General features: G+C 52.6%; 1 protein-coding gene and 1 long non-coding RNA gene across 4 annotated transcripts in view; one reads left to right on the top strand and one right to left on the bottom strand.

Annotated features, from left to right (window-relative positions):
• Ptprf (protein tyrosine phosphatase receptor type F) overlaps positions 1–22,441 on the bottom strand; it is an 81,645-nt gene that overhangs the window by 52,414 nt on the left and 6,790 nt on the right. For all 3 annotated transcript variants that reach the window (XM_050161204.1, XM_050161206.1, XM_050161205.1), the window contains exons 3-5: positions 15,591–15,726; positions 8,166–8,311; positions 7,848–7,989 (exon numbers count right to left, since the gene is read on the bottom strand). In XM_050161204.1, the coding sequence (XP_050017161.1) occupies positions 7,848–7,989; positions 8,166–8,311; positions 15,591–15,654 (352 nt within the window). In that variant the 5' untranslated portion in view covers positions 15,655–15,726. The remainder of the gene's footprint in view (positions 1–7,847; positions 7,990–8,165; positions 8,312–15,590; positions 15,727–22,441) is intronic.
• Positions 437–22,433, top strand: LOC126513058 (uncharacterized). The gene is made up of 3 exons (XR_007595244.1): positions 437–668; positions 13,654–13,803; positions 22,061–22,433. It is a non-coding gene; the product is annotated as an uncharacterized lncRNA (long non-coding RNA).

Genomic DNA, 22,441 nt, shown 5'->3' with positions numbered 1-22,441 from the left:
GGCGGGGCAGCCGCGCCTCCACCCCGGACCCTGCTGGGGGGGGGGGCGGCGGACGTTCCCCCCTTAGGCATTCCAGCTCCACCAACGCAGCGCCCCCAGCTCCCGCCTGCCAGGGTCAGCACAGTGCAATAGGCTGTAAGTTGCCTCTGCATATATAGTCCGCAGTGTCAGCCAGACCCTCCACTGCACCTAGGGTCCCCAAACAGAAAGAGAAGCCCACTGAGGCTTCGCGGGACTTTGAAAAGGTACCAACCCGGTAGCTTAAGCCTGGACAGTCTCCACACATAATCGAAAGTCTGCCCCACCCGAACAGATCTGTGCACTTACAGTGAGCATTCAAGTATTCATGAATGGCTCCTGCACCCAACTGCGCTACCCTTTAAATACTGTACTTGGGAGACCCTAAGCCCTTCCCTGGAGAGGTCTTGGTTGTCTCAGAGATGAGAGGGCATGTGGCAGGGCGTGTCTAAGGATGGGGGAGCAGGGAGCGGGCTTTAGGTCCTTCAGCAGAAGAACTAACTAATCAGTGTGACTCCACCTCTCACCTGCTATCTTGGTGACTTCCTGGAGGAAGGAGGATCAAGAATGTGCACAGAAGGCAGAAAGCTTCCCTTGCGCACTGCCTGAGTAAAGACTCTAAGGAGGATGGAGGGACAATAAATAGCAAGGTGAGTCTGCGGGTATGCACTGGAGTTCTGAGAGATGAGGATGGGGAGGGGTGGGTGGAGAAGTTTAGACCAACAAGTTACAATGACTGGGGGGAGGAGGGAGGCTGCTGAAGGGCCCTAGAGAACACACACAGGTCTCTTTGTCCAGCTCAGCCTGGGATGTTTGGGGCGGAGTCTGGGCCAGAGGCTGGGGGCTGCACCAGGGAAGCTAACAGATGGAGATGCTTTAGAGGGGAGGGGGGGAAGGTAGGGGCAAGCACCAGCACCGTCTGTCAGTGAGACCTCTTCACCCGTGTTTACCCAGCTTCATGGCATCTCTGAATACAGGCACATATGCGCATGCACATATCCAGGCTCCCTGGGGTGGTACCGTCTGTGCGGCTGACCCCTCCTCTATGCACGGGCATATCACCCTGTCCCTGAACACACAGACACCTTAGAAACATGCACAGCCAGGGACCTAGAGAACTACATGGAGAAAGAGACAGGTGCAAAAATAGAAGCCTCCATGTGCATATAGAAGGGCATCCGCAGTGACAAGCACCTGTGGAAACAGACTCCTGCAAGCAGATCCAGAGGCGGTATGCGCAGAGATACGGAACACAAATGGGAAGAGATGCAACGTCAGAGAGACACATATGCTAAGATGCATGCACCTGGGGACACAGGCAAAGACCATGCAGGAACCTCTCTGTGGGTGGCCAGACCCCACCCTGCCATTCAGGCACTCCAAGGAAGCCCAAGGCCACCTCAGTCCTGTCCCCAAGGCAGTTCCATCTTTGGCGAAGACAGGGTCAAGACAGCAAGCCCTCCCAAACCTGTAAGTTCTCATTCTCAGGGCCTAGCCGCACCCCACCCCCAAGTTCCCAGGCAGTGAGGGGGGCCTGAGGGGCCCCAGGGCCCATCTCCCTTCGCAGCTTTCAGTCTCGACATTCAGCTGTTTTTCCAAGAGAAACTCCCACCTCTTCTAGCACTCAGATTTCATCAAACTTGGCATCTTAAAAGCCTGTTTTGTTTTTGAGTCTGAGCTGTTTGGGGCCTGTCGGCAGCCAGGCCTCCTTCTCTCAGTAATCCCCCCTCCCCTGGGCTTCCCTGGCACTCCACATCGTCCTACTCAACCTGGCAGGTGAGGCCTCCCCATCGTGCATACTCAGTAAACCCTGGTCCCCACATTTTAGTTCCTGGCTCTGGCTATGCTGGGTTCTGCTCCATGAATATTCTTTTTAACCATTTACCTCTCTAGGTTCAAGCCTTGCTCCCAGTCACTTCAGACCACTGACAGCCTTGCTGCCACCCCCGCCCCTTCTTGAGGGTGCTAGCCAAGGTCAGCGGCAACTCCAGAGCTAAATCCAAAGGACACTCACTGCCCAATGCTTATCTTGCTTGGGCACCTCCTTCACACTCCTTCATCAACTTCCATTGCCTCCCTTATTCCTGGCTCCCCTCTTATCTCCCAAGGAAGCTCCTCCCAACAGCTAAAGTCAGTTCCTGGAGATTCTTCTGCCTTGGCTTCTTGGCTTTACAATGATTCCATCTCCAGCTGCCCCTCAAGGGGGCCAGGCAAGGCCATACCAGGCCTTCTCCACATCTTTCCCTGGATGTCCACACACAACCGACTTGGCAATTTTCAACTCACCCTCTCAGACCTGGGCCTACTCTTAGAAAGTGGTCCCACCATCTACCTAGGCCTGGAACCAGGAACCCAGAGCTACCTTGGCTCTCAGAGCGAGGCAGCTGGCAGAATGCCACCTAGCATGCTCTTGATCTCTCTCCCTTTCTCCTCTACTCACAACAAGGTTCAGGGCAAAGCTCTCTTGCCTAACCATATCTTCCCCCCACTGCTGGGAAACACTCCCACCCCACTTTGCACCAAGGACTTCTATGAAACGTGAATCTGGTGACGCCATTGCCCCTAAGCCTTTCCTTCCCTGGGCAGCCAGGGTGAGGACACCTTATCAAGGATGAAGACTATACATCCAGGGTCACAAGCCAGGGCAAAGAACAGTAAGCACAAAACAGGCCTGAGAGCCACCTGTGACCACAGTGATTGAGAACTAGCTTAGGCATAGGGGAAGTTCTATGTACACCACTAACAGAGATAACCCCATACCACAGGAGAATCCATTAAAAAAAAAAAGTTCACCGGGGTCCTTGAAGACTACCAGAACTGGAAAAGACGAGAGGATTCCAGGGACCCAGAAACCCAGGGCCTGACCTTCCAGAGCGCGTACTTCTGCTCCATTCCAACAGTGCCTTCCTACCATCTCAAAATGGGGCCCAAACCTCCAAAGTTCAGCTACAGCACTTCATATCTGCATGGCCCTGAAATCTACGTGGTCACAGGGAATTGAGGTCAGGTCCCAACGGTTGCTGGGCCAGCGGCAGGCAGTGCCATTGCTGCCAGGAGAGAACAAGGCTATCTGGGCTTCCAGATTTGGGACTTTCTATGGTAGCTCGTTACCTTAATCTTTCTACCATGAGTGAAGAGAACAGAAAGGTTTAGGGCAGGGAAAGATGGCTCCCTGGGAAAGCATATTCTCATCCGACCCAGGCAGGACACCAAGGGACAGGTCATAGTTTGCTCATCACACTGTGTGTGTGTCTTTTTTTTTTTTTTTTTTTTATGGTTTTTTCGAGACAGGGTTTCTCTGTGGCTTTGGTGCCTGTCCTGGAACTAGCTCTGACCCTGGCCTCGCCAGGTGGGCAATGTTAGACACTCTAGCTGGATCCCTGGGCCAAGTGGCAAAGGAGACACAGCCCTGCCCACTTAGAAGACACAGGGGCCAGAGGGAAGCAGGTAGAAGGCCAAGAGGGCCAGGTGGGAAGTGGGGAAGAAAGGAGAGGTCCTAAAGCCTCCGAAAGCCACGTTTAGTCAGGACTCATCCAGTGTGCCTTCCTCTTGGCTTGGTTATAGGAACTGCCAAGATGCCACTGCGGCAGATGCCAATAATACTTTAGATCACCAGGCTGCCCAGCATCCATCACTGCCCGACAGATCAAAGCAGAGACTCGGTGGCATCCCAGAGACGACGTATCTGAATATGACACCCCTGACTTCCCACCAGCACCAGACTGACCCTATACATCCAGCTCACCCAGCTCAGGCCGCCAACTCTCTTGCTATTCACAAAGCTAAGGTATAATACCACATGCTGTAAACCTTGTGTCACACACACATACTCTATACCACCACAATCCAGATACTGCCTGCTGTGCACATGTGCGTGTGTACACATCCTGATGCACACGTAGCCCATAAAGTACACACCACCTGCTTACACATGCCCCTCCCCCACTGCCTGAGGCACACGCATGCACAGATCCCGCTATACAACTCCTTTGGTATGAGGCCCACTCCTCATTCACACACATGTTCACACCACTGTAAGCACACCATCTGCTTTGTCCACGAAAACACAAAGTCCCTGAGCCTGGCCCCCAGGACAAGTCAGAAACAGTCTAATCAGCTCACAGCCCGATGATTCCCAGGAAGATGATTCCCCATCTTCCTCTGGGCATTCTGTGTCCCTTCCAGAACCTACCCAGTTACTAAGGCTCCACCTATACCTTTGGCTGTTCAGCCTCCCCCTAGGGTGTTCCCCAACCATGGTTCCGCCTGGCCTGGACTCTGCAACCCCTTGGGGACTCTATGACCTCCAAACTGAGCTCAACATCCTTACTATCCCCCACCACCACCACCTTTGAAGGGAAAGCCCAGAATCAAGGCCTGACTCCCCTCCCCCACCCCTCGTGAGGGAAAATGTCAGATTCCCTGTCTCAGTGGCGGCAGCGGGCGGGTTGGAGGGGGAATGATTCAGCCACCGCCTCAAGAGTGCGGAGCGAGAAGAGCTTTTCCTGCCATTACCCGGCGAGGGAGAGGCTGGCGCGCTAATGGCTTCAATTACCACTCAGACAGGAACGCTGGGCGGCAGGCCCTGGTACTCGTCACAGCCTAGGACAGGACAGGCCCACCCCCAGCCACCTTGTGCTGGACACCCCACCTTATAGACAGGGACACTGGCACATGGACTGACCATCCCAGGACAGTGGGCTAAGGCTCACACAGTTACCAGTAGCAGAGCAGTCACGGGGAATTTGGCATGGCAGTGTCCCCAGAGGCTGCAATGGGAGAAGCATGAGCTGGACCGGGGGTGGAATGAGACAAGGGCCGAGGGCTCCCAAAGGAAGTATGATGCTGGGGTTCCCTTTTTAACATACATTGATCCTGTACCTGGACCAGGCTCCCGAGGCATTCTCCAGCCACTCTGAAAGCACCTATCTCAATGCGCACCCTTGTATGTCTGGAGGTGCACACATTGTGTGAGACATGGGTAAAGGGTTCAAGCATTATTTCCCAGCCCTCAAACCAAGTTCGTGTCCTCACTACTAAGCCTCTGTGGTGGTCTCACAAGAATGGCTATGGTTCTTCCCTGGTGCCACACCAGCACTCCAAATTAAAAAAAAAAAAAAAAAGCCATCTTTTCACCTATTTTCTACAAGCACCCCAGCTTTCCTGGAACCCTAGGAAGGAGGAATAGGAAACGGGGCAGGGTTGGTCTAGGATGCCTCTCTGAGGTCCCAGCCCCTCACATTCCTTTCTGAAAAGCCTTAAGCTGGTCAAGGTTACAAAGACCCATAGGTCAGCATTTTGTCTTGCTGGTGCTGTGTTTCAGGAGCAGGAGGGGCTCATCCACAATTCCAACCGTTCTATTGTAGTAGAGACTTGTCCCACACTCCAGACACCTTCCAGTTCCCAGAGGCTTATAAATATACATTCTCAAGCCCAAGACTGGGGATAAAAGTATGTGTCTAGTACTAGGTTCCATCCCTAACACCACATAATAGTGAATAACCCCTAATCCATGAAAAGAAACTCTTGACTAGGAAGGCTGTTCCTAATAGCAACCCTCTGCAAGTGGGAGTCCTCTTTCCCAGGCCTTAGATCCTAAGGCATGAAGTTGCCAGGGCAGTGGGGATGTCTGGGAGGAGTTAACTTTCCATTCTCACAAGGAGACTGCTCCCCAGCCGGAGAGCCCCAGAAGATGCCGCAGTTCCAGTCTCCCAGACCTCCACTCAGATGCCAGGCAGGGCACATGGCTCTCTGCAGGGGCAGATGCCAACAGGTTCAAGTTTGGGACAGAAATACTTTTCCTGGGTCACAAAATTGGAGAAATGGAGGTCAGAAATGTCAGGAAGGAACCTTAGAAACAATGATTTCATCCCAGCACTGGCTGTCTGGGCTCTCGCTCCCCAGATGGAACGGACAGTGGGGCTAACACAACCCAGATGACACCAAGTGGCAGCAGCTCAAGTGTCTAAGCTTTAAAACGTAAAACTTTCAGGTCCACTCACACTGAAATCCTGGGATGCACTTTACACTGTGATTAAAGCGCCACACTAGCTTGGACAGTGGGTACTGCATCCCTGGCTCCAAGACGGAACAAACGAGGCTCAGAGGCAGAGTTACCAGTCCAGGGTCCCTGTCTTAACCATTGTCATCTATGGTTCATCTACATGGGAGGGTAACACAGCTCTGTGAGAACCCACTGACGCACACAAGACACACAGATGCAAGAATTACTGAATGGATGCGTGTGAAGGGATAAAGTCAAAGCGTAAAAATGGCCAATGTGAAAAGATGTTCAACTGCTCTTGTAATCAAAGAAATGCAAATTAAATTGAGATGCCATTTTTTTGCCTATTAACTTGGCAAAGATTTTTTTAATGGTAATTTCCACTGCTGGTTGAGATGTGCAGGGAAGAGGCCCTCTTCTGCGCTCTCTGCTAATATAAACCGATATAATCTTCTAGAACTATCAGAAGCTTAAAAATGCATGTGCCCTTTGACTTTAGCAATTCCTCCATGAACCTAGAATACAGAATGATCGGCTAAGCGACGTTATCTTTAAGGACATGTATGGCACTCGGCTTACAAAGGCTGAAAGCTGGGAACATATACACCCAACAAAAAGGGAACAGCTAAATAAATTAGGGTGCTTCCATGTGACAGCTTACCCACAGCCATTAAAAATAATGAGGCAGAAGAATATTTAATGACAAGGAAAATGTTCACAGTATGTTTTTTGAAGCAATGGCTGGGGAGATGACTCAGTAAAGCACCTCCTGAGCAAGCAGAAGACTTGAGTTCAGTTTCCTTGCACCCGAGAGGCTAAGCATGGCGGTTGAGTGGCTGGAACCCCGGGGCTAGGAAAGGCAGGTAGAGAGATAGGTGGATTCCTAGAGCACCCCAGGCAGCTAGGCTAGCCCAATAGCGAGCGAGTTTGTCTGAAAAGCCGAGTTTGTCCTCTAACATGGGAAAAATCAAAACAAGATCCAAAGTCATGGAACAAATATATGGACACACCTATACAAATCATACACACCGAAAATGGGCTACCAAGAACTAGCCAATAGCAGTAGAGGTAGGACGGCAAGAGATCATTACTTCTCCCTATGCTCTATCCTATACGCAGTTTTTTAGCAGTGAACAGATATTGGTATTGCATTTAAAAAAGAAAGCACCAATCAATGTGATATTTTGAAGACGCACGTCCAGATTCATGCAGCCACTGCGGTTAGGGTTTAATCGTGTCACTTCCCACCCTATTTGTGGTTTTCTACGTCTTAAGGAAGGGTTTGCGTCTCAGCCCGATCCTCCAGGCCCACTGAATAACTCTCCTCCTCCGTGCTCTCCAGCTCTCCAGCCTCCCATCAACCACTCAGAGTCCTGGACGCAGTTTCCCCGTACACCCTGGGCCCTAGCAAAGGCCTAGAAGCTAAGCGTCCCCATTCCTTACAGAATTTACTGGACACTGAATGAGGGTGGCACACATCAAGTGAGATTCTGGGCTTCGTGGCAGTTGAAGTTAAGTGTGTGAGTGAAGGAATGGGCAAGACCCCAGATGAGGAAAAGACACAAATATTCGCACACAGAACCCAAATCCTTGATCTGGGCACCGGGAAGACGCCGACACCAACTGCCAGGCTTCACTGCCACAGCCACACAGCCCCAGGGCTGCACAGCTGCCGCACCTCCCCTCCAGTCTGACCCAGCTCAGCACACAGCTGGCTTCAGTGCAGGCTAGCGATCCAGGCCTGGTCAGCACTGACTCTCACCCACCCCAGGACGGCTATGCTCAGCCCAGCAGGCCACCACATCGTGGCCCTCTCAGCACGTACCTTCAAGCACCGAGAGCTTGGCGCTTGTGTTGATCTCGCCTAGACTGTTTGTAGCTGTGCACTCATAAATGGCTTCGTCCCGCTGCACTCGTAATGGCTGGATCCGCAGCACTGACCCCGCTCCATCATCAAACTCAATTACCTGTTACAGGACAGATGTGGTCATACCTGTTAGACATGTAGGGACCTACTGGAGACGCTTTTCCTCACATCCCCAAAAGGCCCCTGAGGGAGATTAGGAGGAACAAGAGAATGACCACACAGACAGCAGGCCAACCCTAAAGCCTACCCAGTCCTCCCAGCCAGCCAAGGACAAACCTCAAAGCGCTGGGAGCTCACTTTCTTCCCCTTCTTCATCCATGTGATTCGAGGCTTGGGTTCCCCTGTGGCCTGGCACACGAAGGAGGCCACCCCTCCCGACAGCCCAATCTGGTCCTCGGGGACCTTAACAAAGACAGGTTTGCCTGGAAGAGAGAGAGAGAGACACTAAATCATGGTGGCATGGTCACATCAGGCATGATCTAACGCTGCAGGTAGGAGTCCTTGGGGACAAGGGGCAAGAAAGACTAATGAAAACAGTAATAATACCTAACTTTTATATAGTGCTTAGTAAGAGCCAGCCCTGTTCAAAGAGCTGAACCCTTAACTCTTTGAAGCTGAGGAGGTGGGTGCTATAATTACTGTTTACAGAGAAAATCGAGGTGTAGGGAGGTCAAGGTATTTGTCCAAAGTGACACAGCTGGCAGAGAACAGAGTGTGTGTGTGTGTGGGGGGGGGGGTCCTTGCCTCCATGTGTCTCCTGCTTCTGATTGAGAGTCCAAGCTCCAGGAAAAACAAAAACCAAAAAATGTACTGTAGAACTTTTTTCTGGGAGGAGCCCCAGACTCTCCTAAAGACTTCCCACCTACCCAAAGCCTTAGGCAGACCCTAGGACTCCTTCTTCCCCCTCACCCCACATTCCACCAGCCCCAAAGGCCTGGACATTCCAGCTCCTGAGAGGTTCTGGATGGCTTCCCAGAGGGATGCTTTCCTCTAACTGCCCCTCCCACCCCTGCCCCCACTGGCTTGGCAACTGCCTTCCCACAGCATGGGTAGCTCCTGAGTTCCTACTCCAGAGGAGGAAAGGAGCTCAGACAAGGCCCTGCCACACCCTGGTTTACATGCCAGGGCTGACCCACAGCCTCTTATCCCTTCAAGTCCCACCACCCAGGGTCAAACGCCCCGAGAAACTGGGCTCATTGAGACGTAGCAATGCCTCGTTAATCCTGACAGGGGATCCATTTCCTATTAATCAAGCCAATGAACAGTTCCAGGAAAGCTAGTGCCTTGGGAAGGAGCCCTTCAGACTACCTGCTCGGTGCCCAGGAGGTCAGGCCCCCTGTGGAGCCCTGGCAGAAAAGCACCCACTCTGCACCAGGTACTTTATCTTACTTCCTCTTTTACAATCAGTGCCTCTACTTCATAGGCTGAGAGACCAAGTCATGTGGTCTCAGTCACACAGCCAGTAAATACTAACCAAGACACCCGACACAGTTCACAGACTACTGGGGGGCCTTGTCAAGAGTGGTGGCAGAGCCTGTCACTGTTGGCTGTACTTGTCTGACAGGACTCTCCCTCTCCACTACTGTCACTTCTCAGCTCCCACCCTACGGTAGCTCCCAGCCCATCTGCACTGCCACCACCTTAGAGCACCATTTTCCCTCCAGGGGACAACTTGCTGACTGAACAAGCTGATGTCCCTGCCTGTGCCACCCCACCCCACCTCCTCTTTTCTCTATTCAGAAGCCAGAGAACAGCCTCCTCCTGATCAAACCCCCTCAAAGGCCTCCCACTGCTCTTTCCCCCCAAAAAAAGCCAAAGCAAACTCCTATCACAGTAGACAAAGCCCTGCCAGGTCTGACCTAACCATGCTCCTGGCTTTAGAGCCCAGAATAAGCAATGCTCCCTGCAGCCTCAGGGCCTTTGCATAAGCTGCATCTTCTCCTAAGAACCTCTTAGACTAGCCCTTTACACACTAAACTCTTGCTTAAGTCACCTTTAAACATCATCTCCTCAGACACCCAACCCATGCCCCTACCCACCTGCCCCATTAGCTTAGTCCATGGTTCTAAGCTCTCTGCCTCCCAGTGTGCTCAGTTTCAGCATGCACACGAGGCTACAACTTTCCACCTCTTTGGTGTTTATTAGCTGTTTCCCAAACAGACCCTAACCCTGGACAGGGCAGATCCCACGTCTGTCCTGTCTCCTGCGCTGTCCCACTGTCTGATGCAGTTCCTGACACCCAGGGGTGCAAAACGGAGAAAAAAAAATGGACAGAGGAAGGAATACGGGGTGGGGGGTGGGGTAGAGACTGGGGCCTCCCGCATACACTTTCCCTCCAGGCAAGAGAGAAACCCAGGGAAGAAGTGCCCCTCCAGGTCCTGCCTCAACGTGTCTACAGTGAAACCAGGCGAGAACCTGAAGAACCAGAAAGACTAGGAGTGTGCTGGGGTGGGGTGGGGAGGGGAGGGGCCTCCTGAGCCAAACAAAGAGCAGAGAGGCTGGGCAGGTGAGCCAGATAGATCATGAGCAGCCAGGAGGAACAGGCCTGGAAGCTGTGTGGAGCTGGACTGTGCCCAAGGCCTGGGGCCATCAGGGAGGTGGAACTACTCCTCTCCCTAGGGAGGCTGGACAAGCACCAGGGTGCTGCCCAGGATCAGACAGGCAGTGCTGCTCCAATCCCATGCTACCCAGGGTTGGGGCCCTCCTCTATGGCCAGGCCTTACTTTGTTTCATATCAAGGGGACCCTGACAGAGTTCTAGAGACACTTGCCCCCTATTCTAGAGTCCTAGGTAGTCCCAGGACTTCTTGTTCCTCAGGAGATGTTCTGGGAGCACAGTCAAACCTTGTCTCTACACTGTCTCCCCAAATTTGCTCCTACTGGCCTCTCTAAATTCAGCCTTTTCTTTTATTATTTTTTAAAATTTTTTTATTTTTTGGTTTTTTTGAGACAGGGTTTCTCTGTAACCTTAGGGCCTGTCCTAGAACTAGCTCTTGTAGACCAGGCTGGCCTCGAACTCAGAGATCCACCTGCCTCTGCCTCCCAAGTGCTGGGATTAAAGGCGTGCGCCACCACTGCTCGGTAAACTTTTTCCTTTTTTTTAACAAGTATCTTGTATTCACTTGCCAGGTCAGGCACTACACTGAGACTTCAGCTTGGGCCCTGGTGCGCTTACCCACCATCCAGGCCGGCCTCTGAGTGCGCTGTGCACTCCTCATCAGCCCTCTTCCAGAGAGTGGAAGCCTGGCCTACCTCACACTGTCAGCTGGGGTGCCAGGCAGGCAAAACCTGTGACCACTCTGCCCTGGGCCTGATCAACTGGTGTTGAGTTTAAACAGAACATTTCTTTTGTTCTGAAAAAAAAAAAAATTGCAAATTTTATTTGTGCGTGCGTGCGTGCGTGTGTGTGAATGCGTATGCACGTGCTCCATCACACGGACTCCAGAGACTCAAATGAACTCTGGCCCGGTGCTGAGGGCCTTTACTCGCTGAGCCATTGTGCTGGTCTGTGATGAGAACTTGTGAGTCCAGAAAGCAGGGTACCTCTGAACATGCCAGGGCGAGCTTTGTGTCACAGTCACGTCCTGTGTCGCCCAGCCCTGTGGGCAGTTACTCACAGTGGGATATCCTGGGACAGTCTTTACATGTCAACACCTGACCCTGTAGATGAGAAAGTGACCAAAGGAAGAGACTGGCCTGGACGAGGGGAGCACGCCCCCTTGAGAGGCTGCAGGCATGCAACTCCAGGGACAGCTAAACTGGGCCACCTCCAAGGCTCCTCCACAGGGAGACTGATTGCTATTTTGTGCCTCCCCTGAGGGGCGCATGTACACAGGCTCATAAACAGCACTGCACACGAAAGGAAGGAGAAGCACACACAGCAGCGAAGGGCCACGAGGAGAGGTGGTTTCCCAGGCCCTGAGTGGCCAGTGAGCTGGGGACCCATTAATTAGCTCCTGTGACTGCTCCTGGCAACCTTCCCCGGCCCAGTCCACTCAAGGGCAATCCTACTTCCAGGAGGCACTCAACAGGGGGAGCACTTAATAGGTGCCAGGTGCCTGGCCCACGTGACCTCAGTTAACCTTTACAGGTAGGAGTGATTACTCCTGTTGTGCAATAGGAAAACAGGCTTAGAGAAAGCACTTGTGCCAGAAGCTCCAGAGGGCGGGGTCTAGACAGGCCACCCATAAGCACAAGGAGGAGGGCCCTGCCGTGTACCAACGTCAGGGGCTCTGAAGGAGGGGAAACGCGTAGTCTTCAGGCTCTGGCTCACCTGTACCTGCATCCGCTGCACACCACCCATCTCTTGAGCTACCAGGTGCCTGTGAACTCCAGTGGCTTGCAAATAACGTGGCCATGACCAGGACCCCACTTGCACCTGATCTGGGGTCCTGCGGCTGTCCCGTGCTATCTATCTGAAGGTCTCACTCTGGCTTTCTCCTACGCTCAGAAGCCCAGGGACTCTTTCCCCCTGCCAGTCTCACTTCTCCGTTGGGCAATACTCTATGTTAGCAAATGCCCACTCCACGGAAGGAGCTCTCTATTCCAGGAACCCTTCCGAGATATTCAGGCCACTGCCTGTGCCTGTGCTGCCCAACCCGCTCCTGCTCTTCTGTCAAGCTCTCAGACCTGCGCCCAGCTCGGTGGGTTCTGCCCTGTGACAGGTCTGAGTGGATCCTTTCTATCCAAGCACCTAACACACATGAGACCAGCAGAAACCTCTGCCTGAGGGCTGGACCAAGACCACCTCTATCCCTATATCCACATCCTCCCCCCATCAAGAAGACACAAAACCCTAGGGAGACACTGGATGAGGTTTCAGAAGTGAGCATCCATGTAAACAAGCATGCCTTAGTACCCAGATTTCCACTGGAGCTGACCAGGCAATGACGCTAGGCCTCCAGGCTAACTCTTGGCAGCTGCTTCTCTACCCTGCTTCTCTCCACTCCCCTCTGAGGCCAGGGCCCCCATTCATTTGTCTCGTTAAGAGGCCTATAGAAACACATTTGTCCGCTCTGCGCTTCACTGCTCTGGTCGTCAATTCTCTGGGGGCAGCCGCCCTGCCTTCTGCAGCAGCCCTGTCCGTGTCTGGCTGCTTGGCCCTAGTGAGAAGTTTTGAAAGTTCAATCCAGGCCTGGCCATGGTGGGGAGAGATTCAAAAGTGGGTGTCACTTAACGGCAGGCTGGGAGAGCAGACTCTGACCCGAGGCTGACTCACCACGGCTCCTAGCTGATGTCTGGCCCACGGCCCTTGGCCTGGCACAGTACCTGGAGGTCCACCCTTGGCAGAGGCTTCTTCACCTGGTTCCCACCTCCAAGCACCTGCTTGGTCTCTGTAACTGAATTACTAAGGAACCAGCAGGAAGGTTCCTGGAAATCTGCCCCTAAGGCAGCTCCACCTCACTCCTCCCCAAGTCCTACAGAGGTCAGGCCTGTTCTAACCCTTTTTTCTTATTCCCCACCCCCTCCAGACCCTGAAATGTCTAAACTCCTAAGACTCCCAGCCTGCCAGGGCAGACAGACCTAGGGCAAAATGCCACCACAGCACACTATGAGGAGTGCAGAGACCAGAGCGTGACCCACTCTGCTCTAGGAAACTGTCAGCTGAGTCAGATCTGATGGGAGAAAGAGCGGAGAAAATGCCTCGCCCCCACGCCTTTGTTTGTTTCTGGAGACAGAGTGTCAAGTAGCCCAGGCTTGTCTTCAGTTTACCGGGTAGCCAAGATAATCTAGAACTCCTAATTCTCCTGCCTCCACCCCTCAAGTACCAGGATTACAGGTCCGTGTCACCACGCCTGACAGTGAACAAGTGTTTCAAGCAGAGGAAATAGGAAGAACGATGAACCTGGATGCAGAGAGCGGTGCACGCTGAGAGGACAGAGCACGGCTGGTTGCGGGTGGAGAGGCAGTGAAGGGTAAGTTAGCAGACAGCAAGATACTAACCCTGACCCCAAAGGCAGTGGGAAAAGGAAGGGCTAGAGGGGAGTTTAAACTGAGTATCGTAATGCAACCTGAGCCTCACCGTGGAATACAGGTGGAATACAGGACGGGGTAGAAGGAATGGACTGGAGGCAGGGAACCAGCAGAAGGCTGAGCATGCTAAAGCTCAGGCAGAAGCTAAAAGAGGTTTGGCAGAAGGTGCTGGGGAGAGCAAAGTGGATGCATTCCAAAGACACTCAGAAGGTGGAGGCCACAGAACTTGGAGCTGGATTACACGTACGATAAAAGGGAGGGAGGTGGGAGGAGGCCCAGGTTCCTGACGTGGTGACCAGGTGGGTGGTAATGCCAGTTAGAGAGAGAAAACTGGAGGCAGGCAGGAGGGCGGGGCCGAGGGGTGCAGGCTGGGGCGTGCTGGGTCAGAGGCAGGAAGAAGGCAGCTATTCTCTCAGGCCACACCTTCTCAACTCGGTGCCATGGCCTCCCCAGCCGTCTGGGGACTGCGGGAAGGGTGAACAGTCCTTCAATGTCCAAGGGCCACTGACGACCCCAGGCCGGTGCTCCCTTTCTCGCCAACCTAGCGTGTCACTCCTGCCTGTCCCTGTAGCTCCATGTCCTCGCCCTCAGCCCCAGCCAGGCTGAGGATCACCCCCATTCCCTTTTCAAGTTCTCCACCTAACTTGTCCTCTAGGCCCCCAACCCTGAACCACCTTGGCTACTCTCCAATGAGTGGGAACTCTCCCTCCCATTCTACCCTACCCAGGGCCCAGCCTCTGAGGACAAAGGGAGGGGTGCTCCAGGGCCACCCCTTCTATGACTGGCTCCTGAATTATTAATGAGCAATTAAGAGAGAGCGCTTTGGTGGACGAGGCTCTTGTCTAGAGACCTGGAGGAGATAGAGGGATCCGTATGGCCTGCTGCCCTGGGGCCTGACCCCTCAGGTTGGCCCTGGACTGCCTCTGGATTCAGGACAGGCTGGGAATAGCCCCTTCCCCCCAAGGGACCTCAGCTAAAACCTTGCCCCTCCCCCAACCTGCAGATTGGCTAAGCCTGTCCTGTGCTCCGCCTCCCACCAGTAACCAAGCAGTGGTAACCATGGTGACAGGGCGGGCTATGGCCAGTCTTATAGTGCCAGGCAGGGGGAAGGGCAGCAGAAGGGAAGAGACCAAAGTTCAGAGTTGGACTTGGGTAGGGGACAAATTGTCCCCCAACACACAAACACTTATTTTCCTTTCCCATTTCTGTCTCCTTCCTGCAAGCCCAGTAGCAATCTTCCCCATTTTCCAGGGACTGCGGGCCTGGCTCAGGGAAGGGTGCCCTTTGCCTTGAAGGTCCCTGGGAAAAGGGAAGGATCTAGATAACTCAGCTCTGAGCCCTCCCTGGACCTGGGGACACATCTGGTGTGCTATTCTTGCTTCCTTCTACAGAGATCTGCAATGTGGACAGAGCACATGTCTACACAATTCACACAATCCAAGACACGGCTCCCCAATTCCATAAAACACTTAGACATTCCCGGTTCTACAGAGTCTAGGGGATACCCAGGTGCTCCACGGGATGTTCAGAGGCAACAGAAGGAACAGGTACCCCTTAGAAGGGGGCTTTCCCAATGGGGGTCTCTAGGACAGAAGGACTAGAGGGGTAGCTATCTGGTCACCCTGTTTCTCTGTCCTAGGGCCCAGTCCTGTATTCCATTCTAGAGACCTGCTAGAGGGTATGCCGCTTTTCACCCCGGCCTATCTGTATGATGAGGAGTCAGACTTACTGTCGCCATGAGCACCTGCCATCAAACCAAGCATCACGAGTGCAGGCACAAGGGGCACCATCATCCTCCCTGGGGCTGGCTCTGAGGCCTTCCAGGGCTCTAACTCCACAGCCAGCCACAGCCCAAGACAATCCACCTGTAAGGGAGAGAAGGGCAGAGCCAATTAGCTGGTATCCACTTGAGTCCCTCCTACCCAGGCTGCCTCTTGGCCCCCACTCATCCTCACCAGCCATTCAGAGCTAACTGCAACAGTCTCAGCCTGGACTGTGCAATTGTCAGCCAAGTTCCTTCCCCAGTGCTGAGGGGCAACCCACCCTATAGAAAGAGTACAGAGGCTGTCAGGGCATTCTCTAACCCCCAGAAAAAGGAACATATAGCTAGTTAGAAACTAGCACAGGGCTGGTCCATTCCAGATACTGAGTTCCCAACTCACACCATTAAGGGGATGGGCACAGGGAAATGGAGTCAAAGATATACACAGATTGGGACCCAAAGACCGAGATGCGAACTGTAAGCAGCCGGGCAGATTTACACAGTCCCTGGGGCATCCTGATGCTCTTCCTTGGGAAGCAAGGGGCCAGAGCCCAACACACACAGCACAGCCCCCAGAATACAGACTCAGCAGCAGTTGGTTCCACGTTGTCAGAGGCTCGCAGCCAAAGCCACAACCCGTCAGGGCTCGCCAGGACTGCTCTCTACAAGTTATGGTTGCCCTGCCTGGCCACCCTCAACCTACCCAATTCCCATGGCACTTTCCTACCCTAAAGACAAACTATGAGGAGGCCTCAGTGACTGAGAATTGGAATGCTAGACTCTAAGATTCAATATCCACGCTTCCTCCCTCTTCCCTTGTTCCAGGTATCCAAAGCAGAAGGGGGATGGCTGTGTTTGGGGCTAGCTGAAGCTTTCAAGACCCTGCCTGCTCTCCTGGCTACAGGTCTTTTCCACTCTGCAGCTAGCTGTTGAAGCCACTCAGTGGCCACACTGTCTACTGCAGACAAATCAGTCCTGGGGGCGAGCCTCTAAAGGTCTCTTTCCCATGTTCCTTGCCTGGGGACTTCAGGTAACACTCAGCAGTGTTCACAGTGCCACACAGAAGGCCCTGGCACATGGCCAGGCCTTCACCCATGCTCTGAAAACGCAACAGGGTATAATGGGGGAGGGGCAGTGGACACACTCTGGGGCCCCATAGTGCTAAGAGAATTTTCACGTTGAGAGGACAGATGAACTGAAGGGATGGAGTCCATACATGGTTCTGCTCCTTCCTGGAACTTGAACCCTTATCCGAACTTAGGACAAAGATCATGAGGCGAACGAGCAGCAGGTGAGCAAAGGTGGAGAAAGCGGGTGGCACTGTGAAGTGAGGCAGGGGCTAAGACACCGGGAAGGAAAGAGGCTCCCCGTCCCGGGAACAGTGAGAACGAAGCAGCAAAAGCAATAAAGCTAAAAGGACATGGTGTGGTGTCCAGCACTACTTATTCCAGGCTGTGGGTTCTGCTGATCTCAGGGCTGAGGAGGTGCAGTTCACAACGGGCCCATGTCAGGATGGGGGTCCTATCTGGACTTGTTCGTCACAGCTATCAAGACAACAGGTGGTGAACTGCCTGACCAGGTTACCATGGAGACATGGTTCTCAGACAGGACTCTAGCTCTGGTACAGATACCCAGGGTACAGTTCAGAGGTGTGTCACCCCCACAGGTCAGGCAGAGTGGCCTAGGCAGGTCTCGTGGGTGAGACATCACAAAGTCAGAGAGTTTAACGTCCATGCTCCACCATTCCAGGCACCCCCCCCCCCCAATGCAGACACCATACGGACATAATCTTCGGTACAAGTACCATGGGGCACATCTCCCAGGTATGGACACAGAGGGATGAAACAGGATAGATGTTACAAGGTACAAAAATGCACAGCACAGTCACCGTGGGGCAGAACTCCCCAGTACAATTACAGAGCCTTAATCCCCGTAGCTGTGGTATAGCAATCACAGCACGGTAACTCCCAGGTGCAGACATGGAAACAGCGTCTGGTCCAGACATCACGTGGGTATACACAGAGGGTACAGACATCTGTGGGTAGAGCTGCCTGATAAGGGCATTACAGGGATGTAACTCCCCAGCACACTGCCATAGAGCTGTAACTCTGTCACTGATGGGGAGGTGGTATCACTAGTAAATAAAGGAGAACAAAGCTCCACTCAATAAAGCCACCAGAGTCTCATTCCCACAAGTGAAATTCTGGCCTCTGAACCTAATCCCCAGTGTAGTAAAAACCAGTGGACCTTACTTGGGGACCAAGACTCCCGTCTATGTAAGCAGAATGTTCAAAGACTTTGTTCAGATCCACAGAGTAGGAAGAAGTCAGAAGTACTGAAAATAGGGGTCTGGAGAGATGGCTGAGTTCAGGGCACTGGCTGCCAGAGGACCTACATTGGATTCCCAGTACCCATATGGCAGCTCCAATGCCTTCCTCTGGCCTCTGTGGGCACCAGACACACACAGTTTACAGACATACAAGCGGGCAAAACACTCATACACAGAAAAATGTTAAAACTGTTTCTTTTTTAAGTTGAAAATACAGGCATTCCCTCCCAAGAGAGCTGCTCCAGGGATCCCTAGACACAGGGACAAAGGCAACTAGAAACACCAGGAGACCCCAGGGACATACACAAACATGGGCACAATCTCAGGGAACCGCTCTGGCAACCACAGTCTTCCAAACCTGGCCTCTCCCTCTCAGCAGCTCCTGGTGTGAGCAAGTTGCTCCCACCCCTGGACTCTGGGCACGGCGCCTGCCCCTGCTGTCGGGCAGTCAGGCTGCTCCCAGCTCCAGGACCTCCTCCCTCATTAGAAGTCCCAAGCCTGGGCTTGAGTCTAGATGCTGCTTCTGCCCACACCCTGGTCTTCAGGGTCCCCTGCAGATCAAGTTTGCCTTGCTGGACGGCCATGGACCTTGTGCACCCATCCAATACGGCAGCTCTTAGAACAGATACGCACTCCACCAGCACGGATGGGTGAGTCTGGGCCTTCTTCAGTTCAGAGAAAACCAAAGCCCAAATAGTTGGGAACTCAAGCTCATCTCTGAATTGCACTGCAGGCCATCGGTTCTACCAAGCTGACACACTTGGGCAGGAAAACAATTACGTGGCATATGATATTATAGGATATAATTGAGTGTAATTTTTCTACATTCAGAATGGCTTTGATATATCTTTTTTCTTCGCTACCCACTGAAAAGCTGCCAACTGCCCTTTCTTAGGAAGAAATGTCCTTTATTCTCAAATTTTGTCCTTGGTGCTAAAATGTCCTTTCTTGTATGAAGTGATGGGGACAGCAGATAGAAGTTGTTTTTTTTTTTTTTTTTTTTTTATAATGTCCTTACTTGGCAAAATAAAGAACTGCTAACCCCCTGTCTGGCCCTAAGCACTTTTGGAAGCTGAACTGTGTGTGAAACCAAAGAGCCTGGGAATCGCTGCTCTGAGGAGAAAGGGATCAGCAGGCACAACATCAAGCCACAGGACTCATGTATGTGTGTCATGGAAAATGTGTGTCATTTCCATGAGGTCCACCCTAACCATCCCTGCCAGGGCCAAAGAGGGCCCCCAAGAGACCATGTGATGCCAGGGCCGAGGGGTTCCCGGATGGAAAACAGCTGGGATCATTCTCAAGACCCCCTCATGAATATGCAAACACAGATTGATTTGTTTCCCGTGGGCATGAGTTATTATTCACAGATATTAATTAGACTCCAAATACCACCTGTTCCTCTAGCCTTCCCCACTGCTCCTCTTCAGGCCAGGACCCTGGCTCCCAGGAGATTGGAGACCAAATATGGACAAGGGCAGAAGAAGGGGCATCCAGGGTTCCAGGGTGTGCTCAGCCAAGACTTAAGCAACAAGATGCATGCTGGGCAGGGAGAGCCAAGAGCTGTTCATCTTCTAACCTGTGGTGGCAGCTCGGTTAGCTGCCACTGGGCCCTTTTGTCATGTCCTGGACAGTTAACCGTGTGGTACTGCAGCAGCAGCGGCCGCGGAGGCGGAAATAGGCCTTGTCACACTTGGGAAGGGAAAACCAACGTGTTTCCAACTTTCACCAAACCAACCACCGGATTATGACAGGAATAAATCAGAGCCTCAGCCTCGACCCCAGCCCAGCAGAGCTGGCTGGCAGGGAGGAGCCAGGAGGCCAGAGTCTCGGTGAACAGCCAGGAACAACACTCCCTCCCACTCGAGTACTGGGGATCCTTTAGCTATGCTGAGGTCCCATTTATAGCTCTCAGTGTTTGACTCTCTGAGGAGTCAAAGGGGAAACCAGGGGTGTCAAAATTCCTGGGAGTGGCAGCCAAGGACCTAACAGGGGCCTAGTTTTAAGAAACAGAAACAAAACAAAAATCAAAAAGGGCCAACTTAGGTTCCTTCTACGGCCACAACTCTAAGTCTTTAGGTCTTTCCCCAGGGGGTATGAGGAGGGACCCCTCAGATTAATGTTCACCAACTTTGTTGCCTTGGGGCCTCTATACCCAGTATTGTCTCTACTGTGAAAGATGCCTTTCTCTTGCCCCAGACACTCACTCGGCTTCAGAACCGGGTTCAAGTGATCCACTGATGTAAATCTTTCCCCAAGACTCTCCCTAGGTTTCCAGGTTGTACAGTTTAGTGAAATCACAAGAGGTGACACAAACTAGTGGTTCTCAATCCCGGGTGACCCTGCCCTGCCACAGGACATGAGGTAATGTCTGGAGACATTAGGATTGGGGATGGAGGTAAGTGTTACTAGCTCTAATAGGAAGAAACCTGCGATACTGTGAGACATCCTACAACATCAGGCCAGCCCCACGAGAAAAGGATCACCCGTCCACAAAGTTTACAGTACCAAGACTGAGAAACCCTGGCGCAGGTGGCCAGCTAAACAGCCTACAGCCTGACCTAGCCCCAGTCCCAGAACCCAAGCCCCTTTGGAATTGTTCACACCTCCAACCAAAGGCTGTCCCTGACACTTCTTGGTCCTCAGAATCCCCACCCCCCTGCCAGATTAGTTCAGCCTCCAGAAACAGGGGGTCCTGTACACACCCCATCTCCACTCTCTAGACGTGTCATTTGCACGTGCTCTCGCCAAAGGGCTCCTGTTTTAGGGACTCTTCTGGCAAGACTAGGCTTTTAGGCAGATCAGACTCTCACCTGAGTACAGACAGGAGGACACATAGTATCCTTATACACATTCTCCCTGCCTGACCTTCCCAGCCTATGAGTTCTCCCCTATGTCCCTTTGCATAAGCCCATCTCACCCAGTGTGACTATTCACAGGATCCCAGACATCACCCAGTGTGACTACTCACAGCATCCCCAACTCACCCAGTGTGACTACTCACAGCATCCCCATCTCACCCAGTGTGACTACTCACAGCATCCCCATCATCTAGTGTGACTACTCACAGCATCCCCATTCCTCTCCATCTAGGCCAGACCCATTTCTCTTTTCTAAGTTTTTATTTATTTGATTGTATGTGTGGTTACATGAAGGTCAGAGGACAACTCTGGAGTCAATTCTCTGCTTCCACTTTTACCACTGGATTCTGGGAATTGAACTCAGGCTGTCAGGAAGCACATTTACCTGCTGAGCCACCTCCCTGGTTCCAGATCAATCTTTGTCATGGCCTCTTTGTTTAACCATCTATCTAGAACTGTTCGTTGATCAGGGTGATGGCTGTAAAGCATGGGTCCCACCTTCAAGAAGCTAACAGAGAAAGGCCCACCAAGCTCAGGGACAACCTGTCATCCAGGTCAGCAAACCCTTGAAGGCCTGCTCCTTATTCCAAACATCCAACTTGTCAGAAGTTTGAATTTCCCCCTCTTCCACCCCAACTACCTCTCACCCCTCCACGGGCTTCCTGCCTTTGATTCTTTCTAAACCATCCTGCACACAAGCCAATGGTGCCTTCAGCCCACAAAAGTACAAATCTAGGGGCTAGAAGACATGGCTCAGCAGTTAAGAATGCTTACTACTCTTGCTGGGGACCCAGGTTCAGTTCCCAAAAACACACATGGGGGCTCAGAACAATCTGTATGGGATCCAACCCCCTCTTCTGCCTCCACAAGCGCCAGGCACACACGTAGTGTAAATACATACATGCAGGCAAACACTCATATATATAACATAGAAAGAAATAATCCTATTTTTAAATGAAAACCTACTCATGCCCATTGCGTGTGCTGTCTGCTGTTCTAGCTCATGGGAGGCACTAGTCAGTGTCCCATGAATGAAGGGACAACTGGATGAATGAAGTGACTGTCAGCTTGAGCTTCTGAAGAACCCTTAGGAGGAAGTCCACAGCCTTCAGTCTCTCATCCCAGCCCACCACGTAGACACCTAACTCCCTCTCTGGCCTTGTTCTCTACAACCCCAGCCCACTGCCCCGAGGACCCCGCTCTTTCTACATACTCTCCAGGTGACAGGTGTCTTTTTTTCCCTATAGACACATGGCGAATGTAGAAGCAGACAGACCCTGGTGCCGTTCAGAAGTCAATCTCATGCCTACAGAAGCTGGCAAGTTGCCTCTCATTCACCCACCTCCGTCCTCAACGCTAGGCAGACATCTTCGCTCCCTCGTGTTCCACATTCAGTCCTTCACGATGGCCTGTCTACTCCATCTCCTTAAATAGCACTTCAATCCCTTCTCGTCCTCCTATCACTGCTTTCCTGGTCTAGGCCTCTATCATCGCTCAACCACATGTATGTTGAATATCCCCTCCACGACTTAGATAAAGTCTCACGTCAAAATCCAAACCATTTAGCCCGGTCCACAGCCCCTCCACCCCCACCCCTGCAAACATGCCCCTGGCCACACGTTGGAGTA

This window comes from Alexandromys fortis, unplaced genomic scaffold (genome assembly GCF_014885135.2).
Source record: "Alexandromys fortis isolate MF-2015 unplaced genomic scaffold, M_Fortis_MF-2015_v1.1 scaffold_122, whole genome shotgun sequence".
Classification (NCBI taxonomy): domain Eukaryota; kingdom Metazoa; phylum Chordata; class Mammalia; order Rodentia; family Cricetidae; genus Alexandromys; species Alexandromys fortis.
Note: the sequence above shows the minus strand (reverse complement) of the source record. Positions and strands in the feature narration are given on the sequence as shown.